At 42.5% G+C, this 14,973-nt stretch overlaps 1 protein-coding gene across 2 annotated transcripts in view; it reads right to left on the bottom strand.

Moving 5' to 3' along the window:
- LOC148016503 (calmodulin-binding transcription activator 1-like) overlaps positions 1-14,973 on the bottom strand; it is a 113,290-nt gene that overhangs the window by 77,337 nt on the left and 20,980 nt on the right. Inside the window, exons 3-7 of one of the 2 annotated variants that reach the window (XM_087664855.1) lie at positions 6,950-7,075; positions 6,764-6,879; positions 6,310-6,398; positions 6,126-6,171; positions 5,329-5,976 (exon numbers count right to left, since the gene is read on the bottom strand). In XM_087664855.1, the coding sequence (XP_087520981.1) occupies positions 5,329-5,976; positions 6,126-6,171; positions 6,310-6,398; positions 6,764-6,879; positions 6,950-7,075 (1,025 nt within the window). The remainder of the gene's footprint in view (positions 1-5,328; positions 5,977-6,125; positions 6,172-6,309; positions 6,399-6,763; positions 6,880-6,949; positions 7,076-14,973) is intronic. The other variant, XM_087664856.1, reaches the window with a different exon arrangement.

Genomic DNA, 14,973 nt, shown 5'->3' with positions numbered 1-14,973 from the left:
ATTTACTTAACTATGTGGTTAAAAATTAATCCACATATTAAGTGAGGTTTCAAAAATACATGTCCTCATGAGAGTCAACAAAGATCATAATGAGAAGCAAGAGATTATCTTTAGGAACCTCTACATGGAGCTGCAAGAGATCGACTACTAAGTCTCATATACTCGTAGGGGCGACTGAGTCATTCATCGCAAGCACCAATACCATCATTGCACTAGCCATCAAGGCCTCTCTGAGGTGAGGCTTTGGGAGTTCCTCTACTACACGTGTAGTTGTTATAGAGGATGCTCCAATTAGAGAACCTGAGTGTGATGACAACAAGAATGCCACCATTAATGGCAACTTTGGTCAACCTTCTAAGGCTTCTTCTAGTGAGGGCAGCTACCTTCTAACGTATCTATGACCAAGGATGAGGAATCCTCATGAGTCATTTTGTATTGTCATTTTGAGTCCTTTTCTGAGCATAGAGAGATAGCATGGCAAGTTCCCCTTTGTATCTTATTTATCCATCTATGTATTAATGGTTGTAATAGTACTCGCACCTCCTTTTCTCATTTTTCTTCATCATAACTATAATAAAATTTAAAATTTGGAGAAAAAAGCATTGAATACCTACACCTTAAAATGCCATGTCACATGCAAAAGTCTAGTGTGGTCATTTAAATGTGCCCTCAAAACAAACATTTGTAGCCAAGTTACCACCAACCGTATTCCAAGCATAGGTACCAAGCAAGAAAATCTTACAATATCCAACACCTTCTTGCACGTGCCCTAGATGTCCACACCTCTCACTAAAAGTATCACATACCCCACTATTGAAGAGGAAGACGAACACATCAAGCATGCACCATAATGATTCTCTCAACTTCCAATGTTTTATGCATATCATTGTATCAGGTGTAAAAGAGTAGCTTGTTGCTTTCACAACAATAGGATGTCCAACATGAAAATGAGACACAACATTGCATCGGGTGTAAAAGAGTAGCTTGTTGCTTTCACACCAATAGGATGTCCACCCAAGATCCAACCTGAAAATGAGACACAACACAAGCCACAAACTATAAGGAAATGGACATAAGCGCACCTCCTAGCTATACAGATAAATGAGCTCATCTCCAAGCCTCAGACAAATACCTTAATAGACCACACTCATGTCACAAGGGCAAGTGTCCCAAACCACTAGCCCATACCATTCCTATACACAGACATAGCCATTAGGCCTAGAGTTTAAAGTATGATAGCCTCACTTGGCTAGCACAAATGAGCCACTAGATCCTCTTCATAGGACTCCTTAGCTGCCCTAGCCTAAGAGCACGTTCACACCTAGTCACTCAATGAACCAAGGTTGTGACCTTTATTGCCAGTGCCTATCCTAGATATCCAAGAATGTAGCAACCCCTTCTAATGTCAAAATCCCCAACCACTTTCACTACAATGGGCATCTTAGAGAGTCCATTGCACAACAAGTACGTTTTTGTCGAGCTATTATCAATAGAATTTTCTCTTCTTGGAAAAAAAGCATAGATAGATGCAATGAAATGACTAGATTGGAGAATAGATATCATGTGAGAGCTTCCTATTGGTCATAGTCTACATATATGAGACAAGGTAAATACAAATTTCTTTCACACTAACAAGGCCCAGATATTCTAGACGAGGAGTGTGGAGACTTAAGAGAAACAATGGACCCATAAATAAAAGCCCTCAAGAGGTTGGACAAATGGCTACAAAATACTATAAAGGCCTATTGGGATCCATGGCTAGACCCTTGGAGATGTGTGTGTGTGTGTGAGAGAGAGAGAGAGAGTGTGTGTGTGTGTGTGAGGAAAAGAGTTGTTAGGTTTGACTCATGTCTACGATCACAGAGAAGTGTCGATAATCCTCGATAGGACACTGGGGCACTTTTTACTCTCCTTATGAGAAGTTTTTTCATTCATTTATATTTGTCTTTTTTTATATGCTTATGTTACATAGTTCAAGCACTTATTGTGTTTTACACCTTTAGGGTGTGAACACATATTAACAACCCTAAGGTTTAAGAGTTGTACTGTGTACTTGCACATTACTCTTTTGATTATTGCATTCGAAGTCATCTCTTCACTCTCACACTCTCTTCACTGTCAATTGTGTACTCTCAGCTAAACTTTGATCTTCCCCATCTCTCACATTCGGTATCAAAGCAAGGATTTAGCTCAAATCCAGCCCTATCTTGTTCAGTCCTATACTAGCAGCAATATCCAAACTTGTTGAGCTCTTGCTCAGCTCCAGCTTGGTCAGCTATTGCCTCCACCTGAAAGGAAACCCCCAACTGCCTACGTCACCTAGCCTATGCCAGCTCCGCCACTGCAGTGCCACCACCTACCTCCAACAAGCTACACCTCCTAGTCATCTGCACCACCTTCGCTTCCTGCTCCAATGGCCTGCGCCCTGTCCAAAACCGCCGTCACTAGCCTGGCCAACCACCCACCAACACCCATCTCTGCTCCAACTCCACCATCATCTCCACCTACTACAGTTGCACCGCCTGTTACAGGTCTCCTCCAGTAACTTGCCACCTCCGCTAGCATCACAAACTCCTGCACCACCAAGCCAGTTGGCACTCAAAACCAGCATTAGAGGTAAAAGGAGACATTCATTCATTTTTTATTCAAAATTTGAATTTCAGACAAGGGCTTTTGCCCGAGCAAGCTATTTCTCCTCTTGGACATGTCTAAAACACATTTATTGCAGAAATTTCTTGAGATTCAAGCCAGAAATATGGGGCTTTTGGATACACTACATACATTCACTCATATACTTCAGGTTCAATCTAAAATAGACTCAAATTATGCATTTTGGACAACAAAATTTTGGGGCTTTTGTATTTCGGCGACAACATGTACATTTGACAATTTTGATAGTGTGACCAGATTTGTTAATTACAGTGTGGTGCTTGTTGTAATTTCTAGAAATTCTCAGATTTCCAAGTCGGTCCAATGTTAGGTCTTGCTCTTGTGCTCTTTGAAAACGTGACATTTACCATGGGAAATCAGGGATAAAGTAATGTATTCACATATATATCCAAGGAGGATAGATTGGATGGCAACAACTATTCTCTACGGTCTTTCATGATGAAAAATGTGTTGATTGTGAAAAATCTTTGTGATTATGTTAGTGGTGAAGAAGTTTGTCCTAGAGTTGTGGCTCTTGCAACACCTTCTCCAAGAGGATATAGTCAAAGGCCCGCTCCAGCTCGGCCACTTCTCCAGAGATCAGAAACACAAAAGGCTTGGGACACATAGGATGCTTAAGCATTGTCACTGATTGCATTGGCAGTTCAGCGGTCTAAAATCTTGCACATATAATCTACAGCTTCCTCACAAAAAGCATGGTTGACACTTGAGCAAATGTTTGCTGGAAAAAATGAGACACGCATCTCTTTTTTGAAGAAAGAGCTTGAGAATGTGAAAATGGATGAAAGTGATTCCATGCAAGATCATCTTAACATAACTCAAGACTTGCGTGAGCAGCTAATGAATGTAGATGAGTATTATTCGAATACACAATTGATCTCTACTGCTCTAAATTCATTGCCACCCTTTTATTTTGCCTTTTATACAGTCTTATATATCGCCATGAGAATTTCTCCGCAACCACTTACTTTCCTTCAATTGGTTAGTTTATTCCTAGAATAAGAGCAAATAAGAAAGAACAATGAGGTGAATGTAATAGCCTCTAAACAAGCTTTTATGGCGAGGCAGAAAGGCAAGGACAGTTAGTCTAAAAATACTCCGCAAAGTTCTGGAAGTTCAAGTACTTCACAAAGTAGCAAGAAAAAGAGGGGGCACGCAAGCCAAGAAGGGCAAGTGTCACTATTGTAAGAAGCCAAGACATTACATAACAGAATGTAAGAAGCACATAGCCAAAGAGGAGTCAAGGATATCCATTTTTTCTTATGCACCTTCTACTACTACTAAGCGTGCATCTTTTGTTGTAGACCATGACTATTGTTTCTACACTTGCAGTTATGACTCTTCTTGGGTTGATAGAGCATTTAGTTCTACTGAGGATGCTAGCACTTGGTTATTTGATTGTAATACTTTTAGGCACATTACATCCTGCAAGGATTTGTTTTTCTCTGTTATTACGGCTCTTGTTGGCAAGTTTGTGCAGTGTGCCAACAATGCATCTTACCCTATTAGAGGTATTGGGGAGATAGTGTTGACAGCCATTGATTGCTCTACTCTACATTTACAAGATACATTATATGAGCCAAGCATAAAGAAAAATTTATTATCTATTTTTTCTTTGGCAAAGTATGGTATGCAAGTCACATTTAATGATGGCAAATGTATGGTCAGGGATAAAGAATTCTTGACTTTGGTTTTGACTAGCACATTATGTCATGGACTCTGAGTTACATGCTTGTTCGGTTGATCAGTCGGTCTATTTAGCATCTACTCTTACTCTTGCTATGTCACAAGAAGAGTAATCGCATGCTCGCATAAGGCATGTCAACTATGGCAAATGATGCTTATGTAGCGTACATAGATGCTAGATGGCTTACCTCTCTTGGAGAGACCTCCTAAGTATATTTGTGAATGATGCATTTTGGGGAAAATGCATCGATTCTCGTTTCCTCGTGATATTGCTTTTAAGGCAACCGTCAGATTATAGATTGTACATTCCGATGTATGTGGACCCATGCAGACAAAGTCATTGGGTGGCTGTTAAGTTTCATCACCTTCATTGATGACTTTACTCGTTTCTGTTGGGTCTACTCATTGATGAAACAGTCAGAGGTATATGATGCATTTTTGGCTTTTGTTGCACTTGCTAAAAATCAATCTAGCTACAAGATTAAGACTCTCCATTCACACGGAGGGGGGAGGGAATACATGTCTTCCATGCTGAGTAATTTTTTGAAGTAGAAAGGCATTGTCCATCAATAAACTACTACATATTCTCCACAGCAGAATGGGATTGCAAAGAGGAAGAATCGGTCACTGATGGAGATGACCAAATGTATGCTGAAAGACATTAAAGAATGTTACACCTTTTGAGGCTTGGAACAGCCGGAAATCTTCGATTGGCCATTTTCCTGCTTTTGGGTGCCTCGCGTATGCTCATATTCCCAAAGTACTAAGAAAGGAATTGGACAACAAGACTGTTAAATGCATTTTTGTAGGGTACAGCAGTGAGAGCAAATTATGTCCAGCATAAGAATAAGTACAAGCAGACTACGGACCACCCCCTCTCTCCCTCCTTCCCTTCCTCCCGTCTCCAATAAAACAAATCTAAAGTTCCTCCCAGCATGTAAATGAATAATCACAATCTTTGCAAAAAGATACCTTAACATTGCATCTTTGGGCCTCTGAGCTAGACAACGCCTGTTCTTTTGTTGTGATTGCAAGGATTGCCTGTGGTGAAGACTCCCTTCTCACACAACTTGGCTGATACATTAACTCGATCGGTGCTCTGGAACCATGTAGAATATTCTTTGCAGCTGGCATAGCATTATCCTGTACACCTTGTTGTAGCCTTAAACTTGGCTCTAGCACATATGGCTTTTCAATATCAGTCGAAACAGTTGGAGATAAACCTGGTCTTCCAGCTACCACGATACTTCCAGTTGTTTCAAGATTTTTTATTTGCCTATACGACTCTGTCCACTTCAATATGTCAAAATTACTTGAACCTGGTGATTCTGAATGCTGCACGCCATGGCTGAATGCCTCAAGCACTGCTTTGTCACCATTTTCCATTACACTATGATTGTTCAACTCCATATCTTGTTGGAGGACACTTGTCTGCACAGACTCAGTAGGTGGACTTGAAGGATTAACCTCAGCATTTGAACAGTGGGAATTGGACACTCTAAAAGAGATCGAAGGGGGCATTTGAGATGAAGGTAAAGGAATCTCTCCCACTCCATGATTTGATAGAGAGGAACCATTTAGGTGCCCATTTAAGTTGTGCATCACATTGGGTCTGCTTCCCTAAAAAAGCAATAAACACTCCGCATCAGCAGTGGTGTAGCAGCAGTACAAGCGTATCTAATTCACACTACACTACAGATTAGCAAACTTTCTATGCTACAACAAATGTAGAACAGGCACATGCAGCCCATAAAACAGAAGAATGGTACCTCTTTGACTTCACGATAGTGAACAAATACAATGTGCTCAAAATCCCTGCCAAAACAAGTACTATTGAGCCACCATATAGAAATAGCCAACAGTATTGCAAGTTAGTCATTCAACTTCAATGTGCTGCTTGTCAATTAATCATGTATGCTACTTTAATTCTTGGCATTAAGGAAAGAAGTCAACCTGTCAAGCATCCAATAGCTTCGGCGTTGAAGGCTCTCATCATCTTCCCCATGGGCATAGTAGCAATGCAAAACTTCCTTGCTTCCAACCTGTTATTTAGCAATTCAACATAGTCCTTGCTCGAAAAGCTTCCCAAAATTTTATCGGCATGGCATACAATCATTCAACCACAGATGCTCATATATACAAGTACACAAGAAGCTCTCTAGCAGTTCACTTGTTCACAGGAACAAATCTGCAGGGGACTGACAAAAAACATGCTACCATGTTGCAAATGCAGTGCAAGCAGCATGAAGGCAATAAATTGAACAAGAAACAAGATGCTGTCATCTGATTCCAGGTAACAGAAGCTATGAGTTTGGTCATCAAGCAGTGTGGCAGGAGCTAAAGCATTTTCAACCTCTAAAGCAAGAGAAGTGAAAAAGGACCTAAAAGCCTTTTTACATGCGCATACCTTCAATCGTTCATGAGCTTCCCTTACAGTCTTCCCATCTCTCTTTTTCCTCCAATTGTGACCATCTTTACGAAAGTAGCGTAAAGCCTTCCGATCAAACAAAAAGACTGACCCACCTGCATAGACATGAATTGGTTATATTTGTTTATGTTTTTTTTTCAGCAACAGATTAGAAAAGCATTTTACCCCGTGGTTTTTGGGGTGGCTCTTGTTGAAGCTTCAACTGCTTGTAATTGTTCAGAATCTCACACACTTCCAGTGGTCGCAGCCAACGGTTTTGTGCTTCTTGAAGTATTCGAGGAAGTGAAATATCTGCCCCAAAAAACATTTAAATGGCTTGCCAATACCCATAAGATACAAAAAAGAAAATAAATTGAAGTGTTTGTTGCTGCTCCAGAATAAATAACTAAGGTTCACAGAACTCAAGGGCTGATTGCAGATCAGAAGAAGATTTTCAAATGCAGTGATTCTTTTCACAAGATAGTTCAAAAAAAGTAAAACAAAACAATGATGGCTGAAATCTGAAAGTGTCTTCATGGAAGTAGACAGAGCAGCTAGTAGGGCAAAGTAGCCTGCCACTTTGGGAAGACAAAGAAATCGGGTTGTAACTTGTATGTAAGAATGAAAGGAAAACATGTGGTAGATCTGTAGGTATCAACATCATGTACCCAATCTGAATCCAGAATACCTGCTTCACAGCCTGCCAGTGGAACCAAAGAAGTCTCTTATTAAAAGAACTGATAACAATCCACACATGTAGAAATGTCCAGTCAAGTATGGATGAGCCAAACATGGATCGGGGTCTTTACCAAAGCAGAGATCCCTTGTACTTTGTATTTCACCTCAAGGGGGATTTTCCCTAAGGTATCATTAATAAAATTTCCTTTTGGTCAAAGAAAAAAAGGCATGAAATGGCTATGCAAGTAGCCATGCTCAGGGCGATAAGCACAATGCTGCTGCAAGATGAAATGCCCTGACGTAATCATAAACAAAGTCCTAGGAAGAAGTACAATAGCCTGAGGTCCATCATTTCAAACTCCCAGCTATGGGGTATGAGCAACCTGCTCGATATGGCCACTTGTAAGCAGCAAATCGTCAACCTAGAGAATAGCAGCATCCCAACTGCTCATCTCATGAAACACGATATCTTTACTCACTTGTAACTTACGTGTAACTGGATTATAACACACTTTTCAGCTTTCAGATCCAACTTCTTTCTTATTAGTTCATCATCAAGAGTATGTATATATGCAAAGTATCCAGATATTTTAACATGTGACAAATCTAGTTTCTTGCCAGTGAACTTCTCCTTTGGTGTCATATCATGCACTGTAGCATTGGGAGTCATGTTCATAATATATACAACTGTAAAGACAACTTCAACCCAATAATAATGAGGCATGTTCTTTTCAGCCACATCAAAGCTTGTACAATTTCTACAATGTGCATGTTCTTTTTCACAGCAACACCATTTTGTTGCGGAGTATACCTACATTCCACGCTATTTCAAAAACTCATTGAATTCACGAGAGAGATACTCTCCCCCTCCGTTTGACCTTAGGCACCACATAATTGCTCATTGCACTCGGTTAAAAATCCATTGGCACGAAGCTACCACATGTAGGATTATGATTGAATGCTTCTAAGTCAAATCTATGCTAGATGCGGTGCACTCTTACCTCCCCACGATTGTTGCTCGATTGATAGTAGGGGCGCTTGTACATCCCCAAGAGCATGTGTTTAGAGTCTCCCTCAAGGCACTAGAAGTGGTTACCTTGAGGACTCTGAATGGAAAAGCTCTTGTGGGACACTTATTCAAAACATAAGTAGCACATAGAATAGCATCAAACCAAAAAGAACTAGGTAAATTCTTACTCTTCAACATGCGCCTTGCCATCTCCATGAGTGACCTATTCTTCCATTCCGCTACTCCACTTTGTAGTGGAAAGTAAGGAATGGTGCATTGATTATGAATACCTCGAGATGCAAGATACTCTGAAATTTGTATGGAAAGATATTCACCCCCTCTCAGTTGGTGTGAAAGGTTCAAATGCGAAATCTGCTTTGGTCCACTGGCAATAAAAGTCTTGAAGCAAAAGAAGACTTCAAACTTAGATTTCAGCCCATATACCCAAGTGAATCCGGATTTGTTATCAATGAATCTGACAAAATGTAGGAATCCACCAATGGATTTGACCCGCATAGGACCACAAATATCACTTTGAAGGAGATGCAAAACAAATGGCGAATGAACATGAGAATCCTTAGGAAAGGAGAACCAATGCTTTTTACCAAGTAAACATCCTTCACAAATGTGATTCGATGGTAAGAGAAGTTTTGGAAGATCTCTCACCATATCCTCTAACTAGAGCTTCATCAATGCTCGATAGTTAGTGTGGCCAAGCGTTTCATGCCATAAATGCGTATCATGAAAAGATTTCTTTGTTAATAAGGCACTGTCAATAGGATATTCAGCAAGGTGTTGATCATATGTATCAAGACGATACATGCCTTTAGTGAGGATGCTTGCTAAGACGATGGAAGAAGAAGAAAGGTGCTGATCATATATATCAAGACGATAGAGACCTTTAGTGAGGGTGCTTGCTAAGACAATTGAAAAAGAAACTTGGTAATCATATCAAAAATGATGTGAAACCCGAAAGTTACAATGGCTGAAATAGAAATAAGATTCTTCTTGATGAAGGGCACATAGAGAATATTGTGCACTATCAAAGAAGTGTCAAGAAGGAGACAACCTGTACATGTCCAATGCATTCAACTGCATAAGAGGCATTGTTAGCACACATGACTATACCCCCTCTTAGAAGCATGAGAGAGAGATGAAAATAATGCTCCACAAGACATGATGTTCTTAGATGCACCACTGTCGAAATACCAAGTAAAAGATGTATTAGTAATAGAAAAACAAGCATCATGAATAGAATGATTATACTAACACTAAATAAAAGAGTATAATCAATAAACTAAGAATAGTTCGTTGTGTCATATGTGAGAGCAAGACCAAGCTCTATCATGGAAAAGTAAAATTTTGAGATGCTTTAATCTTGTTGATAACATTCGATTCAGTTATTAATCAAATGTGCAAGGTTATTTAGCATATGTGATACACATGGGAGTTATTTCAAGGTAACACACTAAGGACCGCGAGGATACAGTGGGTGTCAAAGGCAAAAGTTGTGATAAGGTACACCACCTAGGCTTAGGGGGTCGGTTGGTGTCAGTTTTGACCTTAGAACAGTTATTTAGCCAATAATTCTCAATGGTGACACTAGGGACTAGCATTAATTAATTAATTAATACCACTCTAAGGGTCAATAGAGGTTGGGGACCACTCCACGTTGCAAATGGCCTAGCCAATTTAATTACGGATAAGCACATTTAATTTCGAGCATGGTCAAAAGAACTGAAATTAATTTTTAGTATTGTTTAATTCTGAAAATTAATTCAATGGTTGGATAATGCTTAAAAATGTGTTTAAAAGCCTACCAATTGGCAAAAATCTCCATGCAAACTAACAAAAAAGCCTATCACTTGGCAAAAATGCCCATGCAAACTAACAAAACGTTTTTGGGAATTGGGTATCTACCATTCAATTAGTTCACAACTTGCGGGGGAAGGGGGGGGGCGCTACTTATCCCTTTACTGATCACAAAACAACAATTTGCTATAGAAGACAGTCATCTAGGGGCCTCAACAAGCAAGGGACAGCAAGGAATCACCTTCCATGGGATGGCAACACCATTGTTGATCAAGTGACAGCACTTTGGAGGTATCTAGCAATAGCAGGTGACTTCATTAAATGCAGATTGGAGCAAGCAACAAGCAGAATTTAAAGTTTTTTCGCAAAGAAAACCAGATTTTTCTCTCATCTTGGCTTTCTCTCACCTTCTCCAACCCATTCTCATTAGATCTCATCATTCTGAGGACAGCAAAGAGATCTCTGCTGTAATTTCTGCAAAAATTAAGGTTTGACAGTCACATCAGGATCCGTGCCAATCGGTGAAGGCATTATATTCTGCATTTAGCACTTGAAATTTGTGTAATTGTTAGGAACTTTACATGCCAGCCCCTAATATTTGTGTAATTGTCAAGGAATTCCTGAAACCACCAACCGGCAATATTTGGCCAGTTGGTGGTTCCATTTGTGCACGTCCTGGGTGAAAAAATCAAGAGGCAATTGGCCCGAATTGATTGTTGATTGTTGCTACAGCAAAGAGGCTTTTAGAACAGCAAATGAGATTGTAAATCTCAATTTGTACTCATTACATTAGCAATCAAGTTAAAGAAGTACTGAGATGGGCGCCAATTTTGGGGCCAACAAGGTGTCCAATGTCTGAGATTATTAAGGTAATTTGTACATTTTAAGTTATGTTCATTTGTTGATTGTTGTAATTAAGTGCTTAATCAAGGAATTATCACCCTTTCCAAGAAGGAAGGCTGCTTTCATGGTTCCATTGCCGGGATACCACTCACTTGATATGGTGGGCCCAAGGCACCTAATTGCACGCCAAAGATTTGTGCTACTGCTGATTTTTGCTCTCAACCGAGAAATTACAGGAGTATGTCTTCATAGAATGAGATGCAATCAAGTAGTAATGATGCCTCTCAGTATGAACATTCACATGGGAATGAAGGAAATGCAATGCATGACCTTGAACAAGGCTCAAACCATGGACAACAAGCTGAAAATGTTGCTCTTGGGCAAGATGCAAGGCCTTCAAGGCATGATGAGACTAATGACCAACAAAGTGAAGAGAAATTAAATGACCATTTCAAGAATCAAATGAGGGCAGTAGCAAATCTCTTTGTTGAATTGGCAAAGGATCCTCAGTTTACCCGATTTTTGAATGCTCTAAAAAGGAAAGCAAGGGCAAGAAGAAGAAATCATCTTCTATACCTTCCGAACAGCAAGGTGCATCAAAGTGTTAGCGATTGTCATCCCCTGGCCGTGCCACGTCAACTGCCACGTGGCAGTCTGGTCGGACTGTACCAGTAGCCGACCTGTCATATTTTTTGCATTATTTCAGGCTATTTATAGCCGACGTTCTGCACATTGTTCCACACTTCTGTTTGCAGATTTCAGGCTGGAGATTCGTGCAGACTGCAGCGTACTTCGAGGTGGACAGCAGGTTGCATCGTCGAGGTGGAGACACGCAGTCTCGTGCACTGCGCCCGTGTATATATCTGCATATCTTTGTATACAGCACACTTTATACAGCAGATCTTCATCTTCCACTCTCTCTCTCTCTCTCTCTCTCTCTCTCTCTCTCTCTGTGTTCACTCTCTCTCAGTCTTGGTCCCACGCTTCCGCATCACTGCACTCTGACATGGTATCAGAGCACTGAAGAAGGGTTGACTGAGTGAAGAACCTGCCTGAAGAGGAGATTCCATCGGAACACAAGGCTACGTTTCCAGCATTCGAGGGCGAGCGGGAGGGCTGCGCATCGGAACAAGGCTGAAGTGAGCGTGGGCGCGCGGGAAAGGAGTCCAGTTGGTGGATTTGCTGCTGTTTGCTGCTGTTTAAAGAGGAGGAAGGCTGTGTTTTCAGCTTTCAAGGCAGGTTTTACTTTTTCATCGCCTCCGGCGGGTGAAGAGGGTTCGGGACGCGGAAGAAAGAGCCCTCGCAAGCTGCGTTTTCACAGTCAGAGGGGGCTGCTTTTGCATTTGTGCAGGCATTACACGTGAAGATGTCTACAAAGATTGACTTGGAGTTCCAAACGATCATGGATCAGAAGGTGCCTGTCTTACCGGCTCTTCCCTCAGATCAAAAGCTCGATGGCGACAATTACCGCATCTGGCGTGTGATGATGTTGGCCATCCTTGAGTCTTACGATTTGGCAGAGCTGGTACAGGAGGAGATCGACCGGCCCTCGGTGAGAGATGAGTCTAAACTCTCTTCCGATGCTCGTGCAGAGTTGGCCAAGGCCCAGTCTCACTGGGACAAACCGAATGCCCGGATTCGTTCTTTTCTTTTTTTGTCTTGTACTATAGCCATGATAGCTCACATCGAGCACTTGACAGTGGCTCGAGAGATATGGCTGGAGCTTGACCAGATATATAACCGGATGACTCTTATGAAGAGGGTTTCTTTGGAGGTGCAGATGCGGATCTTGTCCGTGAACAAGTCTTCTTTGTTGCAGGAGCACATCAACAAGCTTAGACAGCTTCAGATGTAGGTTCAGAGTGCGGGGAAGCCGATTTCCTCCGAAGACGTGGCGATCACACTCTTGTCCCGATTGCCGCCACGATTCGGTGCTTTTTACTCCGCCCTTATTGCTTCGGGGCGTGAGTCTACTCTTCGATGGGAAGAGTTGGTTCCTATGGTCTTGGACCAAGAGGAACAACTGAAGGGACAGCATGCTTCCAAGTCGGAAGCCTTGACAAGTCAAGCCTCTCAGAAGAAGGGGAAGGAGCAAAAGAAGAAGGAGGAAAACAAGTCAAAGAAGGACAAGGAAAAAGAATCCACATGCCATATTTGTGGTAAGACCGGCCATTGGAAGAAGGATTGCCCCGACAAAGACAAGGACACCAACAAGAAGGACTCCAAGGATTCTGGAGCGGTGGCTGCACCCTCATCAGCTGCGTTTCTTCATCTAGCAGTCATTGAGGACTCTACACCGAAGGCTTCTGATGCTACGATGACAGCCCCCCAGGCTCGAGAGTGGATCGTCGACAGTGGTGCCTCCTGGCACATGACTCCATCAGTTGGTGTTGCCCAGCTGCGACCTTCGCGTGGGCAGATTCTCATCGCAGATAGCTCTTCGGTGTCTATTGCAGGACGGGGTGAGATGCAGCTTATTCCAGATGGACGTGGTGGTAGTCATACCTCAGAGGTCTTGCATGTGTCAGGTTTAGGGTATCATCTACTTTCGGTTCATAAGATTTGTTCACTTGGACTTTTGGTGGAGTTTGACAGTGATTCGGTGCGAGTCCTTGATCGTGGGTCAAGGAAGGTTCTCTCATCAGGATATGAGAACGGCATCTACAAATTGACGTCTTCTACCGCTCTCCCTACTCTTCTTCTTACCTCTCCAACACAGTCAGAGCTATGGCATGCTCGGTTTGGTCACCTTAACTATGATTATCTTCGGAGGGCGTCACGTGGACAGCTTGTTCGAGGGGTGCCGGACATCGTGGTGAGCCAGCAGCCATGCGTCTCCTGCATTCGTGGGAAGCAGCATAGCGATGCGATTCCCAACAAAGCTTCGCGGCGGTCTACTTCCCCGATGGAGCTTGTATCTACGGATCTTTGTGGCCCTATGCGAAACGAGTCCTTGAAAGGGAGCTCGTACTTCATGTTGATCGTAGATTACTACAGCAGGATGACTTGGGCCTACTTCTTGGCGCTGAAGTCGGAGGCATTCTCCCACTTCAAGGATTGGCTTCTCTTTGAGGAGAACCGATCGGGCCGCGATTGAAGACCTTACGCTCCGACAAGGGTGGTGAATTTGTTTCTAATGAGTTTGCTCGTTTTTGTGCAGATAAAGATATTCACAAGGAGTTTGCTAACACCAATACTCCTCAAGAAAATGGCATTCTTGAACGGAAGAACCGAAGTGTGATCGAGATGGCGCGCACCATGATGGAGCACCGACAGACACCTCAGTTTCTGTGGGCCGAGGCTGTGGCTACTGCAGTCCACATCCTTAACCGATCCCCCACTTCGGCCATTGATGGGATGACACCTTTTGAGGCTTACTTTGGGACTAAGCCCGATGTTTCTTATTTTAGGGTTTTTGGGTGTGATGCCTATGTTCACATTCCCAAGACTCATCGTGATAAATTTGAAGCGGCTTCCCGAAGACAGGTGTTTGTTGGCTACAACTCTCAGTCCCAAGGCTATCGCTTGTATGATCCCGTAAAGCGGGATGTGTACACCAGTCGAGATGTGCGGTTCGTGGAGGTTCCGGCCATAGCAACGGGTGAGGAGCATCCCCTTCTTGGAGATCCAAGGGAGAGTTGGGCTCCCGAGACAGTTCCTTTTGGAGCCAGCGCCTTCTGATTCCGATTCTGTTTCCAATACAAAGTCCACTGTTCCACCGGTCACCCCCGAGGAGTTACCACCGGTGGATATCCCAGAGTCTTCAGCTGATGGAGAGCGACGAGGAGAGGTCCGGCCTCCTCCTCGTTGGGCCCGTGACACACTCCAAGATTCAAGGATCGAGGGGGGTCCCTGAGGAGTGGGGACC

This window comes from Lygodium microphyllum, chromosome 23, assembly GCF_053477565.2.
Source record: "Lygodium microphyllum isolate KBCC chromosome 23, Lygodium_microphyllum_v1.1.10, whole genome shotgun sequence".
Taxonomy (NCBI): domain Eukaryota; kingdom Viridiplantae; phylum Streptophyta; class Polypodiopsida; order Schizaeales; family Lygodiaceae; genus Lygodium; species Lygodium microphyllum.
Note: the sequence above shows the minus strand (reverse complement) of the source record. Positions and strands in the feature narration are given on the sequence as shown.